The sequence below is a fragment of the Paramisgurnus dabryanus genome, chromosome 10 (assembly GCF_030506205.2).
Source record: "Paramisgurnus dabryanus chromosome 10, PD_genome_1.1, whole genome shotgun sequence".
Classification (NCBI taxonomy): Eukaryota; Metazoa; Chordata; class Actinopteri; order Cypriniformes; family Cobitidae; genus Paramisgurnus; species Paramisgurnus dabryanus.
The window spans coordinates 6,575,056-6,598,230 of NC_133346.1; the positions used below are offsets into that span (position 1 = coordinate 6,575,056).

General features: G+C 37.7%; 1 protein-coding gene across 1 annotated transcript; it reads left to right on the forward strand.

The window, feature by feature from the left end:
• The first annotated feature begins 584 nt into the window (after positions 1 to 584).
• Positions 585 to 15,903, forward strand: pcp4a (Purkinje cell protein 4a). The gene is made up of 3 exons (XM_065256978.2): positions 585 to 709; positions 14,085 to 14,133; positions 15,101 to 15,903. The coding sequence occupies exons 1-3, from the start codon at positions 701 to 703 to the stop codon at positions 15,232 to 15,234; spliced, it is 192 nt and encodes a 63-aa protein (XP_065113050.1). The 5' UTR covers positions 585 to 700; the 3' UTR covers positions 15,235 to 15,903.
• The last annotated feature ends 7,272 nt before the right edge of the window (positions 15,904 to 23,175 follow it).

Sequence of the window (23,175 nt, forward strand, 5' to 3'; positions counted from 1 at the left end):
GTTGTGTACTCACGCCAAGGGCGTATTTGGTTTTCATTATTTACTGTATAAATACTGGGGGGGGGGGTTCTACACTATGCCCTCTAGTCTAGACACACATGCATTGAATATATTTTGTTTATACCTGGATAGTATTAACAAGACATGTTAATTAACAAGTTATGCAGCGAACATTGTGAATATTTCTAGGTGGATAATGCATTAAAATGTCTTGATTAAAAGAAATTTTGATAGAAAATAGTATATATTCATTACTAAACATATTTTGTTTATATAGCCGGATAAAAAATAGATGGTATGTGATGGGTTTAATGCAGTACAGATTGTAAACACATTTGTACTAGTTGAATTCAATGCATAAAAAATGTCCTGATACTAAACATACTGTCCTGTACTACACACATCTATTCTAGTATGACATTTCATTACGCATACTCTTATAATAAAATATTTTCAATACAATCCCAAAGCCTGCAATGGGTGCGCTCCGTTATTTATTCAGCAGATTAAACTGGTAGCACAACGGTAGACACCGGCAGCTTTTCATTGGTTTATTGCAAACGTGATGACATGAAAGGGAGTTGGAGCTCCAAGTATAAAACTCCAGCAGGCGCGCAAACCCACGCAGCGCGCGGACTAGAGGACTGCATCACTGCTGCTCTCGTGCCGATTACACGCAACATCATCATCTTCTTCCAACATGAGTGAGGTGAGCACTCTTATTACAGTACCATGATAACCATAGCTCTACTGTAACGCTTGAGAAATGAGGTAACGGCTTTCCCTATAGGTGTAAATTGTCTTTTAGTGAAATATCGCTGGCAACTGTATCGTTTAGACAACGCATTAAACTCGCATTGATAGTGCATAGTTACATCACATACATTTGTTGAGTTTGAGCGCGTTTGCATTTTTAACCGTGTGATATTTGTCCGCGCAGAGCAAAATGTAAGCAAGCATCGCGTTGTTGCTTTTGCGCGCCCGGGCTGATTGTCGAATCAGCATTAACGCCGCGCTGCTAGATGATGCAACAAATGACAGCTGTCAATCAAGACTCTGACACGAACCTGCAGTAAGATGCTTTATAGTTCTTACTACTAGTGACATTAATATTTTTTTTCATTCGGATTTACTACTGATCATGTTTTATAAATAGACGCGCGTACACAAACCCTTTGTTTTTCTTGCAGTTTGGTGTATAACAAAATTCTGCTTTCACGGCACATTTGTGAATTTTTCAAACGTGCATTTTCTCCGCCTAGCTGAATTGCCATTGTGTAGATGTACGTACGTGGTCTTAATTAAAAACTGATTTGAATCTAAAACTCGAACACGCGCTCGCATCTGCCTGGAAGCGCTCGAGATGCCAGAAGCGCGCGCGCTTGTCTTTGATGCTGAGCGCGCGCACGGGCGAAACGCGCGCCGACCCACTGCAGCACTCGATGAGGATCCTCTTGCGGGAACCCAACACGGGGATGTTACATAAATGTCTGATCTTCCTAAAAAAAAAATGCATACACAAATGTATTTTTTGCCAAGCATGTGCTGCTGCACTGCGCATGATCGGATACATCTGATGACATCTTATCTGATGTGTAGCCTATGTGTATATTAGATATACACAGTGAGCACATGGCAGCTTTGTAATCTAAAAATGCTGGAGAAGCATAGGAAACTCCCAGGTGCTGAGTATGGAGCAGTCCCTGAATTATTAAAGGTCTTCCCTGAACCCACTCCAGCAGTACGGTTCTTTCAAAGAGGAGCAAAATACTAAAAAAGAAAGGATTAAAGGTAGACTGCATGTCCTGAAATATATCACCAGAATTCCCAGCTGTCAGGGATGTGGGTGGAAAGGGATAAAGTGCAGGTGGGCAGAGTCCTCTCGATAATAAAAAGATTCTCATTAGATGTACATAACACTACAGTAAAATTAAAATCACCTGCCTTTCTGTTTTTAATTAGTGCGTGGTATAGAAAGAGTGAACATTAAAGTGGGATCCTTAATAAAAATTGTGAACGCACAACAGAACGGTCCAGTTTTTAGTGTCTAAATTACATACAATGTGTCTACATTTGTATTGGAGTGTATATTTGGAGTGTAATCTCTTGTTTTAATACAGGTTCTCTAGATTAGGCATTTCAGTTTAGATTAAACATGGATTAAATAGATTTTGATTAAGAATACATTGCATTGAGTTATCGGACAAAGAGATCAGGATTAAAGAGAATCAGTGGTGACCTAAACTCACAGCAGAAGAACAATTACTTTTCTCTGGACCTTTCTATCATTCCCAGTAAAGCCAATGGTTTTTTTTGGATCTGTACATTCCCAACCACATAATGTGACCATGGGACTACACTGTAAAAAAGTAAAAAGATGGTTTAACTAAAAAATAACTTCAATTGGTAACACCTAAAATGTATCTTTTTTCATCTTATAATGTCACTTTAGGAGAAAAATTTAAGTTTTAATTAAATTTTTTAAAGTAATTTTTAAAAATGATTAAACTTTTCAATTTTTTACAATGTGTAAAATCCAGAAGATCCAGATTTATAGGTCAGGGTAGAGATTGAACTGCAGTCCACATGGAGATATTAAGCCGATTTTAATGAATTAATGCTGTGTAGGATTATGTAACGCAGGAGATATTTGCATCTGGACCATAATGTTTAGACATCTGTCATTAATCTACAAAAATTCAATGTAATTTCATAATTACAGTGTAAAGTGATTATGATGAGAATAAAATTTCTAATGAACAAAGACTAATGCAACAATGAAAAGCTAATGATGCTTACATAGACAATTATGGGTAGTGCAAGCCTGTCTTCTCATAATCCAGCTAATATATGATACTATTAAAGTTACATTTACATTGGCCTGTTTACACAACACCTCTACAACTAAAAACTCAAAACGAATATTTGTTTTGGCCGTTCTTTTACACTACAATGACATTTTGGGGAAATACAAACTTTCGCAAGCGCACATTTTTGAAAAACGTACCATTAACATCTTTGTATGAAGTACAATAACGTGAATTTTTGAAAATGGTGATGTCATGCGGATGCATGATCGTGTGACATCGCCAAATTCTGGCCTGGTTCGTATAATACAGCTTTTAGTGGGGAATGTTTTAACAAGTGTCGTCCGTACACAAAAAACGTAAAGCAGAATTTTTTATGTTATTCAACGAGTCACTGTTTTCCCTGCAAACCTTTATAATTTAAATCTTAGTTTTTAAAACATTAAAATGTTATATACCAACCTAAATGGTTGTGTCCAAACATCAGTGTACAAAACTTTTATTTGAATTTGATCTAGTGGAAAAGCATACTATACAATCTATTTAATATCATGACACAAAAACCAGTCGAAAGCCTAAATAGTGCTCTGCTTTGTGGTTATAAAGAGAACCTGAATTGAGCAGCTCCATGTGCTAAGAACTTGACGGAGATCAAAAGCAACTTTTGGCCCTCGGGATACAAACACTGGATGTAATCAAGCCTGACAATTGATTTTTATCCATTATGGTCCAGCGCTTCTGCATCTTCCACGTGGATAAAGAGGAAATGTGCGTTCGACTGTGCGCGTTTGGGAAACCAGACTGCACGCAGACCAGGCTCGTAAACAACAGGGTCTAGGGCACGCAATTTCTTTCCTTCTGCCTGCCCCGTTTATATCTTCATATCGCTCTCGCCGCATTAAACATCCGACAGCGTGGCACTAGATCATGGATCCTGCATTGCGAGGGGCAGATTTACTGTTTATTTCCTTGGTCAGTTGCCCTCAGTGGACTCGAGCGCAAAATCGCAGGAGTCTCCTGCAACTCAGCACTCCGCCGTATCCCTGATGTCTCAGCAATGTGTACACAGTATTGAACCGCCTGTCAGATCCTGAAGCCATTACAGGCAGAAAGGGATTTGCACCGGTCTCTCCTCGGAACAGGCTGGATTTTGAAGGCTTCACTATTGATTCATGGAAAGTGGCGGGGCTGAAGAAAGCAGAGCTAGAGAGGGATGGTTGGCTGACTACATCCATCTCAACCTTTTGATCCCCAATTGGAAGATTAAAGGAGTCACTAGTGAATTACACCCACTGTTGGAGAACACTACTGAGCAAATTTGACAGATCAGCAATTCTTAGACGCAGTTCTTGAGGAGACCAAAGATTAATTATTTAGTTAAAGAATATAAGGAATATCTGGGTTAAATACAGTACACATGACTAATAGATTATTTTCTGGTGTATTTATATACAAACTGTAAAAACTTGATAGTTAAAGTGTCGACTTTATATAAACATAGACACACAAGCGCCTAAACACTTGTAAAACGTGTAATGCGCAAAAACATATGAAACATAGTACAGTGGCTTTAGAGGCCATCACGCCCTAATCACACCCATGACGGGGTGTAAATTTCTCTCAACGCCTTTGCAATGTACAATATATTGTTAGGTGTGACCCATTCCGTTTCAAACTCTGTGAAATAGTCCTTCTATATTTAAGCCCACTTTCACATGCAAAACCTGCATCCACTCTGTGATGATTTATGTCTGCTGTTTATTACAGTCATGTTTGTGATTCATCCTGCTTTCAAACCATAATCATTCTGACAACACACACAGATTCCACTCGGATTGTAAGTAATCCCCTTAAACTGCCAGAAAGGGTCTCGACTCCAGCTCACTGCCCAAACTCAGCAGCTGAGCGGTAATCTCTGCAGCCGCTCCGAAAGGGAAATGTGACTGAACGGGATAGAGAAATAAAAGAGTGAAAAAGCGGCAGCGGCGGCATATAGAGCAATAGGAGGATAAGACGGAAAGTGGAGATAATACAGAGCATTAAAAAGTCCACAAGGAAGATTTTACCAAACACCTCTCCTTCTGTGGAACTTAAAAAATAATATTAAGCAAAACGTTCATTGTATTGAAAATGACACAAGGAAAATGTCAGAATTACAGAATGTGTTCCACATAAGGTTGAAAATAGGTTGAAACAGGGTTGAAATTACATCGATTTGGCGATTACATGATAATGAATTATGCTATCAGCAGACATTTCATTTTTTAAACTTGTTCTCCGAGACAGTACGGTCTTGCTGCCCGAACAAGTGTGCCATCCAGATCTCTGCTCAAAGGGAAGCCAGTGGGCTCCTCTGATGCAGGAAAACTAAGGGGCATGGTGGGACGTGCCTGCATGCGGGCTGCTGCCATCATTAATGTCACTAAATATTTGATGAGGAGTGCATGTGCCCCCTCATTAGTCTTGCTTGGGTTATCTCAGCGGGAAAAATAGATTCCGTTGCTACTAAAGGACAGGCTAGTGGATGGATACATCTAAAAATGACTTGTCCTGTCATTTGCTCATGTACTGTACATAAATACAGCAGGTGGCCAATATAGAACAAATTAAAATAGCTGTCAATCATTTGCAATCTTTACAATTAGGTGTGATTAGCTTTGCAACTATGTTTTATTTCACTTTTCATCCTCTGTTATTATATCCCTCTTTTCTTCCACTGTAATGTTTATTCATTAGGCTTGTGGAACAATAACAATGATGTGCAGCTTTCTGGAACAGTGTTTTCTCTGCACTGGGGACATCCCTGCAGATGATATTGTACTATAAATCACACAAATTCTTCTTCACTGCGCAGAATATTATTTTAGCTTTGTCATTAATGGAACACAGCCAAATAAGAGTCAAATAGCTTTTTTACAACAGGCTAAACCTTATAAAAATAAGGAATGGTACATTATGTTTCCACTTCCGCATGGCACGATTACAAACTTTTCTTGGCCCAGAATTCTTAGCAAAGTTGTCTAAAGCCACCGTTCCATTATACATGACATTAGGACACGACTGTCGGAGTTCGCCCCCTAGTGGAAGTCGTAATGAAATTTCAATTTAATCCTAAATTTATGGGAGAGAAGCACAAGACCCTTTATTGTCACCATAGTTATTAATCAATGCAAATGAAAGAAACAATTAACAGCTATGCATATCTGACAAAGACCACCAGTATTTTTGGAGAGAACATATTGGAGATTAAAGAGCCCCTATTTTACATTTTATGATTTTCCATTTCTTTTGGTGTGTAAATGTGTGTTAGTACATATGACGGTAAATTCACATGGGACGGAAGCATTAACGCTTGACGGAAGGCTTGTCTAGAGCTTGGCCAACAGCCAATCACAGTGGCCGCAACACATGCTCCGGTCTTCCATAAACGTAATTGGCTGGCTAAATGTTCAACTTCTGCCGTGAGTAATGTGGTGCGACAGATCCACAATCAGTTCGGCAATGCATGACGTCACCCATTAAAAGTGAATGGAACGCGTTAATGCATACGCCCTGTGTGAATTTACCGTTAATGATCTGCAAAGTTACAAATGCCAAAGTCTACGATGACATGAATTATCGTCTTCAACTGAAATCTCCTTTCTTGGACTATAATGAAAGCAAGGATTGTAGGCAACAGTTTACTTCCGCAGCCAGTTGACGAGGACACAATGCACATTATCATAATTGTTCCCACAGCAAGTAGCCTATGTTTTCATAATTGAAGAATTTGCTACTGACTTTTCAAACCATGATTCAAACACGAGTTTTGAGCAGTGTAGAGTAGCGCTTGTTGTTTGTCGTTTCTACGATCACAAATGCACACATGGTTTTATGTTTTAGTATCCTTTTCTGTTATGTCTTACCCAAGCCGTTTTTGTGGTAGTAAAGAAGATAATATCTCCTGTTGGGAGCCGATCTTCCAAATATTGTAAGGAGCGTCACATTTCCGTCACTCGCTTGAGGTATTTGGCCAATCACAACGCACTGAATAGCTGGCCAATCGGAGCACACTACGCTTTCTCAGAACGATGAGCTTTGTAGAAATCGACACGTTTCAGAAAGTCGGGACATAAAACCACACATAAGCGAACATAATTTATTACACCAAATAAACAAAATAACGTTCTTTTTAGCAACGTAACAGGGCCTCTTAAAAAATAATAATGTATAAATATTAAATTAATAATTTATTACTTAGTAATCAATCGTTTTCTAAAGGATTCAAGTGTTACTGATAAAGAAAACCAAAAAGGAATCATATCTTGTGTAAGTGTATAAATAAGTATAAGTGATCATCCTTTATAACGGGTTTACTATTTACATCTAATACTGTCTGTAAACTCTACCAAGGGAACGACACATTTTCAAAAGTTGCTATTATCAGCCCCACAGTGGAAAATGAAACCATATCTGCACTGGCTTGGTCAGATCGGCACGATTTGAAACGGTTACACAACAATAACGGTTTGGTACGGCAATGAAAAAACACTTAAACTCTTTATGCTTGTGGAAAAACAACTCACCCTTTGATTAGTTTGTTAAGGCACTGATCCAACAGGATGCAGGTGTCTAGTTAATGAAATTAGTAGTGTTTGCTCAGACAAGCATTATTATTACATTTGCTTATGGTTAGGGTGGAGGCTCTTTGATACACATAACATTAGACTACACAACTACACTTTACTTGCAATCACCGAGAACTACCATTAATAAAAAAACAGATCTTACAAGAAAATCAACATCTGTAAAAACCTATACAGTACTACAATTTCAATCGTATAGTCAAATTAATATTTACTTATAATAGGATTTTAAATTAGAGTTTAAATGTATGGATATTTTTTGATTGAACCCAGTGGACTGTGACACGTTTCTGGGCCATAAATATCTTGCGCTCCAATCCAACAGTGAGATCTGCTGGGAGATATTCATTTGTGAAATCGTTCGCCTGTGGTTTCACACTTTTACCAGTTTTGTATTTACGTCCTGCAGTGTTGTCGGGTGGCGAAGCGCTCAAATAGAAGCCGCTCTCTTCCAGCCTGTTTCCTGCATGGAGCCGAGCATCTGTTAGACTTCAGATATGACGCATTGAATCAAGAGTTTTTATTTTTTTCTCTCTTTAGCCGTCTGTGGCCTAGTTGTGTGTTTCTCCCTAAATTCTTAATAGATGTTGAGAGCAGCATGCCACCCGTTCTGCGATCTTGAGCTGCCAATAGAAACAAAAATAGCTCTCCAAATGGCTTCGAATAAAAAAGATGGTATATGTGATAGGAATTTAAAAGCTGTGTAACATTGCATTGCTGCTTTCTCGCTGCGTCTGCAAGCTAATCGTTGGACACGTTTCATTTGCATTTTAATAGATCAAATCTTTCAGCTGCATGATTCGTGCTCGCTATTGGTTTGAAAAGCTCTCGATAAAAAGTGTTTCGGAGTTGCTTTCGGAAACCATCAGAAAGTCCATAAATCACCTTCGAGGAGGAAGTTGTCAGCGCGCGGTTCAATGCTTATCTGTAAATGGGGTTTAAATCGCATTCATATTAATTAGTGAATCCAGCTGTCACAGGCAATAGAAAGAAATTAGGTTGTTCATTAGACTTTCAACAGTTGTGAGCAGGATGTTGCTGTGGTATCGGGTGGCAGTGCCAAGCGTTTCTCTGAAGGGCACTGAAGTGCTGAGCTTTGGGCATCTTTGAGGCATCAAGTTAAATTCTCTGCACTGTGCCGCAAAGCCGAAGTCTGCAGTGCGTTTGCTGGATTGAACAAGTTCAGCATGCGCTGTGACACCTAAGTCAGGGTTTATGCAAGACTTGCACTTGCAACTGCTGATGACTTCCCGGACGTGCCCACTGGCCTGGAAGAAATCTGCCTAATACCACTCAAAACTTGGGAGGATTGCCAGGTTGGACAAGTGCGTCTCTAAAATTTAGAGAATGTGGGCAATTGAGGAGAGTTACACTAACAAAACTAACAAAAGATTACTGATAGCCTATGCATTACTGTATTATTATTATTATGGTTAATTTGCATATCCAAGAGGCATTCTTGGTCCAGTGGACCTGCGTCAAAATCATTTTTTTTTTTTACTTTTTTCTGGTTTTATATGCATATGTATTAGAGATGCACCAATCGGCCAATTATCGGTATTGGTTGATAAAAGCTATTTTTTTTTTCAATTATCGGCTATCGACTGACACAGCCGATAGTCATAGCCGATACATCCTGTCAATCAAAAGAGAACAGCAAAAAGCAATCAATTGGAACTTTAGATTTAGGGGTTGTGTACACCAAAACTTTTACGCCCGCGGCCGGCGCATGTTTTCAATTGTTTCCAATGGAAGCTCAGCGTTTTTCAAATAAGCCAGCAGCTAGCGGGTTTTTTCCGCGCTGAAAACCGGCGCTCGGCGGTTTTTCCGCGCTCGGCGCTGAGCGTCGAGAGTTGAAAGAGATTCAACTTTGGGAGAAAAGCTCCGCTCGTCAATGTCAGTTCTCACACAGCCGCCCAATCACAGTGGAGGAGGGGCGGGACATTACCACAGCAACCAACCGGCTCGCAGCTGAAGTATCACAGTTACCAAAGCGCTCAGCTGAAGAAAGCTGGCCCTCAGCTGAAGAACAGCTGGCATTGGGCGTCCTCAAGGCGTTTTCAGCCACGTTTAAAAGTTTTGGTGTACACAACCCCTTATCCATCTATTCATCTATCTATCTATCCATCCATCCACATACTGATAAAATGTAAAGCTTGTAATGCACCGCAAGCGCCTTCCAAATACGTAATGTTTTGTGTCCCAGCGCTTTTGTCAACCGACACAAAAACGGCTTTTTACACCGACTTAAAATTTTATGTGTTGTACATATGGGTTTCATTGCCAATCTTGCATCACTACAGCTAATGAAGATTAGCATTGTGATTAGCGTTTTCATCACGGTTCATTATGAACACCCACAATTTGAATGAGACATATGGTGGGGAGAGAGAGAGACTAACTAAGAGAACAATAAGGAGTAAAAATCTCTGCAAACCACTTGTCCATCGCAAATGTAGGCAGTGTTTAGCCATTAACATTGTTATCTATTATCAATCTCTATTTAACATTATTTTTGGCTTCCTGCTTGTATTGTGATAAATAAAATTATCATTCACTCTTAGTACTGTTGGACAGTAGACAGTAATTGTGGTTTGGACCCGGGCCCACTGGACCATGGATGCATCTTGGACATCTAAATGTACTTTTTATTAAAGCACAATACAATATCCTAAAGTGATTTTAGATGGATGTTTGGGCTGTGCTTGCATAAAAATGGCATGAAAACCTGTTTAGTACACATTGCAATGACGTTTAAAAAATAATACACTACACATGACCTTTAGTTTCCTTACATTATCCTTTTGGGACACAAGAACGGAGCTCTATATGGTCAGCTGGAGATATTAAGTAGTAATCCACATCCAGCGTGGAATGAAGGCAGCATTATTGCTGGCAAATTCACGGTTGACTGGATGAAAGGTCGTTTTCCTTCACTTGCTGCCACTTTCTGCTGATCAGGTCTTTCCTGAAGAATTACGACCTCATCTGCAACTTACTGCAGACCCCTGACCATCCGAGCAGAACTGTCTTGCTATCAGATTAAGCTAAACACAGCAATCTTCTGATCGTTCTGTTTCGTAATTTAGCTGTCGTGTTCACGAGTCCAGAAACGTAATCTACGCTATTGCAGATGAGAATGCTTGGCTGACGCAATGCAAGCGTGCAGCCCCATTGTAAATACTTCAGGGGTTATTATGGGGTAGTAGTAACAAACGTCAGTACACAAAGGAGTGTTATAATTATCTGCAAATACCTCTGCCATTCATACGAGATGTGCTGACGAACAAAACAATGAGTTAACTTGCTGAACAGGATTGTCTTCAAAATAAACTCGCCTTGACATTTACATTTATGTATTTTGGCAGAAGCACTACTCTAAAGCAACTTACAATTAATTAAGCTATGCATTTAAGTAGTACGTGTGTTCCCTGGTAATTAAAATCACAACCACATAGAACACAGCAACAAACCTGCATATTTTATGCATTTGCATTTATGCATTTGCATTAATGTAGCTAAGGATGGTTTGGCTCTAAAAGACCTAAAATGTTGAGCTCTTCTGAAAGACACTTTTAATCTGATTAACTAAATGAATTCAAATAAATCTATGTGAAAACACACAGCTCTTCATTTTCAGCCGTGCTGCACGATTGACTGACAGTTCACTTCAATTAATGAGTTTGTTTGTGGCTCCCTGGAGCCCAATGTAATAATCCAAGTTTAATGGCATTAGCTTTGAGGCTCTGTGGTTTGAGACTGTCAGGACAGAGAGATGTAACAGCGCTGGTATTGATGCTGCCGGATGCTATGCCTCACATAAACAGGATTAGAGACAGGAAAGTGTCCCTCTGCAGATTCAGATTCACCTCACTGCACCACATTGTGTTAAAATTGTGCTATAGGTTACATGTTTCATAAATTTGAGGCCATAATATATCTACTACTACAGTTGAAGTAGAAGAACGAACTTCCCTTAAAGGGACACTTCACTTTTTATTAAAAATAGGCTTATTTTCTAGGGCCCTAGAGTTAAACATTTAATAAACTAATAAACATAAGCACATAATAATGTTTAATAATAATAATAATAAACATTCCGTTTTGGGATCCATTCAGCTGATCTCGGGTCTGGCGCTAGCACTTTTAGCATAGCTTAGCATAATCCATTGAATCTGATTAGACCATTAGCATGGCTCTCAAAAATAACCAAAGAGTTTCGATATTTTTTCTATTTAAAACGTGACTCTTCTGTAGTTACATCGTGTACTAAGGCCGACTGAAAATTAAAAGTTGTGATTTTCTAGGCCGATATGGCTAGGAACTATACTCTCATTCTGCCGTAATAATCAAGGACATTGCTGTCGTGCCATGGCTGCAGTGGGCGCAATTATATTACGCAGCGCCCGAAAATAGTCCCCTGCCATTGAAAGTTACCATGGGGACTATTTTCGGGCACTGCGTAATATCATTGCGCCTGCTGCTTAATTTTTTCGTCTGTCTTAGTACACAATGTAACTACAGAAGAGTCAAGTTTTAAATAGAAAAAATATCGAAACTCTTCGGTTATTTTTGAGAGCGATGCTAATGGTCTAATCAGATTCAATGGATTATGCTAAGCTATGCTAAAAGTGGTACCGCCAGACCCGGAGATCGGCTGAATGGATTCCAAAACGGTAAAAATCAAACGTTTAACTCTAGGGGAGCTGACAAAATGTTGTTCTGTGTAAATGATAAAATATGTTATATACTTACCGTTATTCTTGAGTGCATTTTTATATAAATTACATCGAGCTGCACGTACACGTTCGATTTGCCGCATTTGAATGCTCGTGTAGGTACGTAAAGCCATGACCATTAATAGTAATGCAACATCCGCCATTGTTGATGGTGTGTTTGGCGCTGTCATAATAACAAAAATTTTCTATTTTGTGCGAAAAAAGGTTCTTATAAAGACTATAAAAAGATATGGTTCTTTAAAGAACCTTTGACTGAATGATTCTTCTACAATTTAAAAAAAATAGGTGCTTAAAATGTTCTTCACAGCAATGCCATAGAAGAACCGTTTTAGAAGAACAATTTCTTTCTTACCTTTTTATAATCTGAAGAAACTTTTAAGATTGCGAATAAACGGTCTGAAGGGGATTGCACATCGAGACAGAAGCGCAGCAGGTGTACGTATACTCATTTTGTATACATTAATTTTAAAGACGTGGGTTGACATGCTGCGTCTCCCCTTGAGACATGAGTGATTGTACAGATGCGGATACAGCTGTACCAACTGTGCCAACGTTACATCAGTTTGTTCTTCTACTTTTTCAGAAGTATATCGGGGGCTTCATTGAAACACTTCTGAAAGTTAATAAAAACTTGAAGCAAACATAAATATTTAACATTTATTTTAAACAGACCAACAAAATATGACTTGTGCACTTACGGACTCAAAAGTTTTGTCTAATGAAATGGTCTATAGAATAAAAATGCCCTTTTTTATACCACCTGCCCTGAAAACAGCAAGTAGCAAAGCATGGTTCATAACTGTGACGTATACAAAAGTCTGCTGGCAATTAAAAATTAAAAAGGTTTTTAAAAGGTTTTTTATATGTCTAACTTAAGCCTGGAGTATACTTTGTTTATACGTGTACATGAACGGTCGAATGCACAGCCTTGCAAAGCTGTACTGTACACAGATGTTCAACGCATGCACATTGCATACAAAAATCTGGCAGTCCACGTGAAGTTACTATATTACAATTCTAATGACGAAATTTGCATTCACATGCATTATACACTGACCCTCGCGTACATGCAAAAACGGGACTAACCTATAAGGCTTTAGCTCTCTGTTTCAATAAGGAAATGTGTCAATGCAAAAGAGAAAAACTGTGTGTGTCAAGCCATTTAATGCGCCATTTAGATTCAGAGGCTTTGGTTTTTATTTCCATTTCATTTCTCAACCTTTTATCATTTAATGTGACAGTAAGTGTTCTGTGGGTTCAACGCTTTGTGACATTCGAATGACTGTAATTTATGCAGCAGCGCCCTTCCACACGACAGCCAGAAACTATATGGCGTGCAATCCAGAGGGATGATTTCGGCGCGTCGACTTCTTAATGCAAAGCAATAACCACGCGGTCTGTGTCAAAAGCTTTGGCAACTCCAGCAACGTAAAAAGCGCTCGCAAATTTCCCCTGTTAAATATTCTTATGCAAATTTCACAGGTTTATCAGAGTCTGTAAGACAAAGATAGAAGTGAACACGAGAGGATTGATTGAGGTAGACGGAGAAAGAAAGGAGAGGAAGAGAGGGGGACTAATATGATTAAATTGTGTCTCTGTGTGTAGAATAATCCTCATGCATATAATGACACGCTTTTCACTGTAACCAGATCCATACAGACTGCCATGAGGAAAAAACTAAACTAACACACACACAAAGCGAGAATGATGAAAAACGCTTTAGCGTTAACGCATCAAAGCTCGTCCCAAGTGTTTAAAGTTCATTGTATTTATCAAGTTAATAATCAGGATAAGAAGCGCTTAATTTCGATGATCTCAGAGGAAACTGGGATTGTAAATGTTTCATAATTTGTGGATGTACAATTATTTTTGAATTTTCAAATCTCTAAATGTCATCTTTTGTTTGTTAACAGAGACAAGAATCTGGATCAACTGGAAACATCAAGCCATCAAGCGGACAAGGTACAAATCATTACTTTACGCTTCAATTATTGTAGATAAAATCATTAATTTTTCCTGAAATTACCAACGTATGTGAAACTTGGCACTGTATTGGTGATTTTTCTTGAAATATGTGATACAACGCTTGCACCACTTGCGACACCAAAAAAGTTAAGAAATTTGCTGTGGCTATCTTATTGAAATCTTACTGTGATGTTTATTCTGCATGTATTTCTCTCTTCGTCTCTCTTGTATAGCATAAGTCATAATTGTATGCAATACTGAAATGAAATGGTTTTATAATAGAAGGTAAGTGTAAGTGTAACTCAGTTAAGAAATAATCTTAAAACACAGATCTGCTTAATGAAAAGCGCTATTAAATCAACCAACCACTGTATAATGCAATTTCATGTTTTCCTCTGTCTTTGGAGTGTTAAAATATTTCGCATATAAAGTCGCAAAGCATGAATTGCATTACACTACCATTTTTATTTATTTTTAGCAACGTCATATGACCACTTTACTATAGATGGTTTCGTCGGACACACGTGCACTGATGCGATACACGTCTGGATCCGAACATTACTTCTGGTTTCGGTTTTTTAATGGTCTGACTAGTTGCTAAACTGATCTCTTGAACAAATTCCTCCTTGATAATAACAAATGTTTTGGTTTGCTAGGTAATCTACGTGTTGTTTTTTTTGCTTGTTATATAAATAAACTACGTTTAAAGAACTTTATTGTTATTTATTCTTAGCGGAGTTTACCAGAAGTTACGTGCGGACCATGACAGCCGCTTGTTTAGGTTGTTACTGCTGAAACCGTCTATATTTTAAACGAACATAGGTTTAATGTCTTCAACTTTGTTTTTGCTGTTGACCAACAAAAAAAGTAGAAGGAAGCTTGAAAAGTAGATAGTATGCTATGTCAAAACTACCACTACAAAAAAGTGGTATTAATTCATTACATAATGTGTTCTTTTCGCCAGATCCACCCAAGAAGGACGTCCCTGCAGAAGACATTGACATCGACATGGAAGCCCCTGAGACGGAGAAGGCTGCCTGCGCCATCCAATCGCAGTTCAGAAAGTTTCAGAAGAAGAAGCAGGCGGTGAAATCATAATCACTGCCATGCAGGGTGGCCCTGGGCACAAGTGGGCCCAACATCACCATTAGGGCAGGGAGATGCATGTCAAATAAACTGCACTGTTCTCGGGCAGGGGTCTTGGTTAGGGGCGGGGGGTGGCGGATAACAGGTGAACTGGGAATACACCTTTTATCTGTCGGGAATAAAATGTGATCTTTGGTGATTTGGCTCCCTTAGTTAGTACATAGATTTTTCGATACAATACTCTTTCCTCTTAAAAATGATTTTGTTGTTATTTTTTGATATATATGAACAGATGTAACAATTATCCCAGTAACAACGAAGTGTTTGAAAACATCCATCTGAAAGCTTTAATCACTCCTGTGATTCTACTTCAAGTGTTTAATAGCAAAAAAATGGAGGTGCTCAAAGTTCATTGCAAATGAGAAAAAATGTTGCCCAAGGAAAACATCCAGTATGTCGTGTGAAACTCAGATAAAGATCATTAAGATACAAAAAGATATTTTTTACCTCTGTTGCATTCCTGTATAGACTAAATGATATTGTGTTTGTGGTTTATCATTTTCATTTTCCCCAAGTCTATGTTTTTGTCAGCAAAGTGTGTATTGTAATATTCCTGACACCAAACAGCCAGAAAAAGTAACTATATGTAAACCTAATAAATATTGGGATGATCTACACAAATGCTGCCTTTAATCTCATTTTCTTGGCAAAATGCATCAAAACACGTCCATATTCGTAACATTAAATGCGCATTGTAGCCAATAAATTACTCAAATGTGTTCACTTATTATATGTGATACTATTGTACCTTCTGAAGTCCATTTGCTTTGAAAATACCTATATTTAAGGTGTTCTCAATGATGAGTCGGGCTGTAGTGAAGCTGGATCCAGTTTCACACATGCACAGCCACTGGAAATCCATTGATCTCCAGATCCTTTCTTCGTGTATTGATCTGTAAATGTGAATTAATTATCAATGAATGTTAATTCATTAAAGTAATGAATGAAAAGCATTAGAAGACAGAAGCTAATCTCATCAACCATCACAACACCATCATATCCTAATGCTCTTCCAGTAAACAGCAGACGCTGAGCTTTGTGAAAAATGTGTAGGTTGTTTTAATGAAAAATGCTTAGGGGAAAAAAACATGTCTAATTACTGGAGTTCTTCTGTTCGGTACCGCATGCTGTGGTCTGACAGGTTCATTAGGTCTCAGTAGGGTAGGGGAATTCAAAAGAAGCTGATGTACCCAGTATAGAAAAGAAAACACTTTGGGATTCATACTGATCCAAAAGCTAAAGCTTGCAGAGACAAATGTGGAAATAAAAAAGCTACTGCGTTGCTCACCACTCCAGCTGTTAAACTGTAAATTCAACCTCCGAATATAACGTCAGACACAGAACTGTCATGCAGGCTTAAAATATGGACTATAGATTGTAGATTGGAGCGCCATATGCAAGCCCTGAGCACTATATTACAATTGTACTTCCAAAAATTGCTAAGGCCCAATTTGCCCACATATACTATGCCCTGAACATATGTACGGTTTTTGTTTGCAATCATTGAGTGTGCAGCAAATGTGTATGCAAGCCTTAGGACATACTAATGTGAAACAAGACTGCTGTTGTCTAGACACACATTGTAATCATTAACAATGTTTTTATATTGCTGCGTCTCAATTCGCCTACATATATACTATGTCCTAAAAGGATACACTGGTCAAGTATATGTGAAAGTGTATACTGGGACATACAAATGTGAAACGTCAGTGAACATTGCCTAGGCGCATTGTGATCAAAATACAAGACTTTCAACTTTTCTTCTTTCATTATTTAATGTTTCCTACATATCTTAATTAATAAATTCAGTAAAGCATCACTAATGGTATTCATTAATTCAGTATTGCACTACTTAATCATCTCTTTGCGATGAAATGTAAGCAATTTTATCAGTTTATGTGCTTTGGATTTTCACCGAAAGCTATAGTAGACCATCTGGATACTTTAAATGGAAAATTCACCCAAAAAGGAAAATTCTGTCATTATTTGTTTACTCTCATGTTGTTACAAACCTTTGTTCTTCAAGGCTTTGAACCGGTTCACGGAACAAAAACGAAAACCAGAAACTTTTGATGTTCTGCAAGGAACAGAAACGAAACCAGAAACTTTAAAATAAAAATATATGTTCCGGAAAAGAATCGTTTATTTCAAATAATGGTATGGTGGATCTTCGACAAGATTTCTGTCCAATACTTGGTGAAGTTCACTTCCCGTTGTCGTTGACTCATCTGAGAAATCAGAATCTTGCCACCAAGTATCCTACTCAAGCCCAATTCTCTAATGCTCAATCATAAGAGGTAAGTATTTTGTGGTTTCCAAGTATCTCAAGATTTTTTTTTTATACTAATTAGTGGTGTAACGGATCGCAGTTGATCTGTGATCCGTACAGATCACGACCCACAGTTCGGCTCGCCTGCGATTCGCGGATTAATATGCAAAATTAAATAGGGTGAAAGTTGATCATTTGCACGTGTTTCAAAGGTTTGCAAATGTTAACACTTAAGTGATTTTAAACACTTTAACCGCAAAAGGCACTAATGTGAGCAATTTTCTGTACGCACATAAGCACATGCGGTTGAATGTGTCCGGTCCAACTCCAATCAAACGTGATTATCCCTATGCCTCCCAAAGATCAGAACTCTTGATGTGTAAACTTGAGAGAGAGATGCGCTACTGAGTCTCATACTGTAGTCCATTAAAATACATTTGGCAAATAAAGCAATGAAAAACAACGTAATTTTCACTTTATGTGGAGCGACTGTTTATGCTGCATCTTCTTCCCGAAGCGCCGTTTGCAATTCGTCCTCCGTCTGTGTGCGCGCGCGTGTTTAAGTGCACTCAAAAGTGCATACACGGGAGAGACGCGTTTCAAAAAGCAAGCGAACAATCTTTCTGTTCTTGACAGGACACATACAAACAAAATGATCTCGAAATACCACAGTATTCGTTTTCTAATAAAAACATTTGTTTAAGTTGTTTGCCAATAAACGACATGCAGAAAATTGTCCTTGTCTTAATTAATGTATAATGCTGAAACAAATGTAGGCATGTCAGAATTACAGTTATGCCGCTTACATAATATAGCCTTTTTTAAAGTTTGATGACAAGAAAGAATTTAATTCTTAAAAGAATTTAAGTTTAATGTCCTAATGATCAGCCTACTTATTTGTATGTCCCACAGCTGACATGGAACGTTATTAACCGCGTCAGGAACTTTATTTTTGTTCTAACCGGTTCAGGAACGTCAATTTTAGGGTTGAACCGAAAACGTTAAAATACTGTTTCTGTTCGGAACGAACCAATTGGGAAAAAATCTGGTTCAAAGCCCTGGTTCTGATGAACACGAAGGAAGGTATTTTGAGGAATGTTTATAACCTCCTTCCATTGTATTATTTTTCTCCTACTATGGAAGTGAATGGGGCTCATCATCGGTTTGGTTTCAAACATTTGTGGTCATCAGAACAAAGAAATTTACACAGGTTTGTAACAACATACACAAGTGAGTAAATGACGACAGAATTTTCATTTTCGAGTGAACTATCCCTTTACAGACACAAATTTGACCATTATGATTTATAGCATGCTAATTTAAATGTCAAATACTACTTAGGACAGAAAGTATGCGAATAAGAACGCATGGCAATTCAACAACATGGGCTTAGTATATGCATTTTCTGTATGCATGAAATTTCCACCCTATATAAAAGTAGGCAATATACAGTTTTAGTAGTATTCAATACACATTTCTAAGCATAGCCTTACTATTTGATCACATTGTTTAAAAGTTTTTACAATAAATTTAAATGCATAACAAACAACTGATTTTACTTCTGTTTTTACATCCAATGTGACAAGTAAGTAACACATGCGTTGTTGTATGTTGCATGGTTTCATACTGCCAGTGTAGCAGGTTATCAATTTAATGCTTACAGAACACGTGCATACTTAAGGAATAGTAGTGTGGTAGTATGTTATTCTGAACACAGACATGGGCAGGTTTTAGTCCTACTGTATATAGTATAAGTCAACCTCTCTAGATTTCTTTATTGGTAAATGCAATGAGAGTTGAGTTGCTGACAGCAGCATGTTTGTTAGGAGCATCGGGATCCAGCAGGCTGCTGCTGCATTATTTATGACAGCGCTTAATAACAGCTGAGCAGGGACAGTCTATAAATATGTGCCAACGACGCTTAATTTGTCGTGCACTTCAGACGAAGATGGAGAATATAGTTGTCACAGTGACTAACGTCTTCCCCCATTACCCACCGGGCTGACATAGCACCATAAAACCCATTCCTGTGTATAAGTGCTCAGGAAAGATCCGCATAAAGCCGCTGAATCAATAGAGCAATTTAAGAGTCACTCACTGGATTATAATAATATGCGAGGTACTGTGGTCTAGTGGGGTAAAGCACACCAAAAATAGCAACAGAAATGATAAAAACGGGATTCTCGCAACGGGAATAAATGAAACGAAATAATTCCCTTGCAGCAATTCACCATGGTAACAAGGTATCGCCAATATCACTGCAGAACCTGTTACTACAATAAAACTTATGTTAACCTGATCTTTACCACAGGCACAGAGAATATTTATTTCGATTTCACAGTAGTACTAATAACTGTAGCCACGGCATCTTCGCAGGTTGCCATGGTAACATCTCGATTGTAAAACGCGGCGTATCAAACAACTCACAGAAGTGTTTATAATAACGTTTATCTCACAATTAAGCAGTTTTTAGTAAACATTTAGTCAGCTTTTACTCACCCTCATGACGCTGTTGACCACAACAGGTGCTTTTAGTCAAATTCAGGGGACGGTGGCCGTCAAGAGTCAAAAATGACCGTAAGTACACCGTGAGGACAAAACAAAAGGAAATATAAGATGACAGAAGTCTCACTTTGGGTAAACTATTCCTTTATTTTAGTTGTGTCCATTATAATTTTTCAGCTTTTGTTTATTTGCTCATTTTCTAGTCCTCACCATAAGTGAAGAGAATCCGCAAAGTTTTGAATGACTCAGAATGCGTGACGTAATTTCCTGCTGACTCCGCCCAATGTCAAAGGTTCAGAAATCGTGCACTAACAGTACGTACTTAATTAAACAAGTATTTATTTCTTGACCATAAACAAATAGTTTCATATAGTATTTAGTATTATATAATTTTGATAAAGCATTAGTATATATATATATGAAGAGTTTGGTTCCAAAACGCAATAAACGCCATTTTTGACAAAAATGAGTTACTGCCAAAATCAGTATTATATCAGGTCAGTATTTAAAAGTAAATTCTTAATTTTTGCAAAATCCAATATCCGCTGTGTTATTTTGTCATCTTTTCTCCCTTTTTTCCCAAAAAGCAATAAATGCCACTCCTCCTTTTCTACAGAATGCAATAAATCCGCTTCACAAATTACAGCGCACCATTCCACGCAATGTAAACAAACAATTGCAGGGCGTTGAGTGCACAGAGTCCTAGTTTTCCTCATCTACTTTGTACTTCGTGATCAAATAAACAAAAACGAAATAATACTTTAATAGCATTGATAAACCTGTGATGTTTTTCTGTTACAGGAAAGAAATGTAAACCATCAACATCTAATAATTTACGCGAGAGGCACTCGGGAGACGATCGCTTGTTGTCCCGACAGCTTCTCTCGTGCTAACACATTGACCCCAGGGGATCTTATGAAAAACTTTCCATAATTTTACTCAGAGTCAACTATAATCACAGCTGATCGCTGTGAAAAATGTTAAGCGACGACGTCAAGTATAACAATGACAGTGTTCCTAATATGACAAAGTAACTGTTTTGATTAATGCCATTAATGTTTATTTTTTTAATCAGTGTATACAACTGTTCAACTAAATGAATATAAACTAACAAAAATGAATGCACATTTATACATTGATTGAATAGATTTATAGAATTTTGAAAAAAAAAACTTCAAATAAATCTTTGAAAATCAAGTTATGGATTTGAATTTTTTGTGTTTTTATAACCTAAAGATGCTATGTGAAAGTTTGTAACAGAAAATAGTGGTTTTCATCTTGTCACTTTCTTGGTATAGAAAACACGTTTTTACAGAAATTTGTCAAAATGGATTTATTGCGTTTTGGAACCAAACTCCTCTATATATACTATATATTTACTATATATATATATTTACATACTAACAACAATTTGTTTTAAAGGGGACATACCATGAAAATCTGACTTTTTTATATTTAAGTTCTATAACTGGGTACCCAGTGCTTCTATCAACCTAATAAATGTGAAAAAGATAAACCCAGTAACCTAGTTTTGGTAAACCAATAGGTCATTAAAATTTGGCTCCCCTTGTGATGTCAGAAGAGGATCTTATTACAATAATACCACCCCTTAATCTGCGAGAGAGTCAGAGTGAGAATAATTGACAGCACAATTGAGTTTCAATTTCAAACACCATCGTTGTGATCAGTGTTTGCCTTTTATCAGCTCATTTGCATTTTAAAGGACACACCCAAAACGGCACATTTTTGTCACGTATGTACTCTTGGGGCACCAAAGATTTATTTTACATCTTAAACGAGTCTTGTGAAATGTCCCTTTTAAAACAAATATAATTTAACCATGAGGAATACATTTCTTGGTACATATATCACTTATACTTAAAAGGAATAGTTCACCCAAAAACCAAAAGTCGTTAGTTACTTACCCACATGTTTTTCTAAACCTGTGTGAGTTTCTTTATTCTGTTGAAAACAAAAGAAAATATTTTGATAAATGATGGTAAGCACACAGATGTTGGTACCATTTGTTTTCCCTAATATGGGTACGTCAACTGTGTGCTTACCATCACTTATCAAAATATCCTTTAACCAGGTTTATAATAACAACATGAGGATGAGTAAATGATCACAGAATTTCCATTTCCAAAGAAAGAGTCACCTGGCTTACAGTTTATTCACTTTTTGAATTTGGTGGCTTCTCAGCTCCCGTGGCCTCATGAGAGTCTTCATCCATTACATACTGCAAAATAAGTTATTTCTCAAATAGGCCTAATGTATTTTGAATATTAAGGTTTGGGACATACTACACATTTGGCATAGTGATTTTCACACACTATCTATATAGAATAAAAATATGTGATTTTGGATGCAGGGTTTGTTACATTTATAAAACTGAATGCCTCTGGTATCTAGAAAATGAGTGTTTTTTGGTCCCCCAGAGTCAGGAGTGAGTCACAATCTCAATTTGGGTATCAAGCTCTTCATTTTCATTTTGCATCCTCTGCTTTGTTTTTTTTTTTGTAACCGGAAGCAAAATAAAACATGTTAACCAAACCGCAAGAATCAGTTGGGGATCAACTTTTTATTAGTCGACAGGATTATCATGGAAAATCTTTATTAAGAGTGTCACAATTGTGAACACCCTGTTAAAAAAACGAAGAAAAAGGTGAAAAGCAAACAACATTTGTTAAATGAATATAGTGAGGACAAATAGATTTATCTAATCAAATATAGTGAAACATCTCACAGAATTCTTCATCATAACTCTCCCTGCAAGACAGTTTGGTGCAGAGGGGCAACAATAACATATTGCTACCATACGGTCCATAATCATATATAACTTGTCATAATTATTATCATATTTGTTATTTATTTTGGGGGATCTCTTTAGATTGTCTCGGTTTTCCCTGTAGCGGAGCATTGCTGCAATGCAGCAAAAATAAATCTAGTGAAGACAAGATAGCGCATGTGCCCTGAAGACACCTTTCTAGTGCATTACACACATGGGAGGGTCAAATATTCACACTGCGAGTGCGATAGGTGGTCAGATCTCCCCCAACATGCGAAATCAACCTTTCATTCAACCACAGCTGATTTACCCCTGAATCTATCATTCCAGC

Bases quoted from the DNA above. Each gene is read 5' to 3' on its own strand.
- pcp4a (XM_065256978.2), top strand. The intron at 14,134-15,100 runs GTACAAATCATT...TCTTTTCGCCAG, and splicing joins CAAGCCATCAAGCGGACAAG to ATCCACCCAAGAAGGACGTC.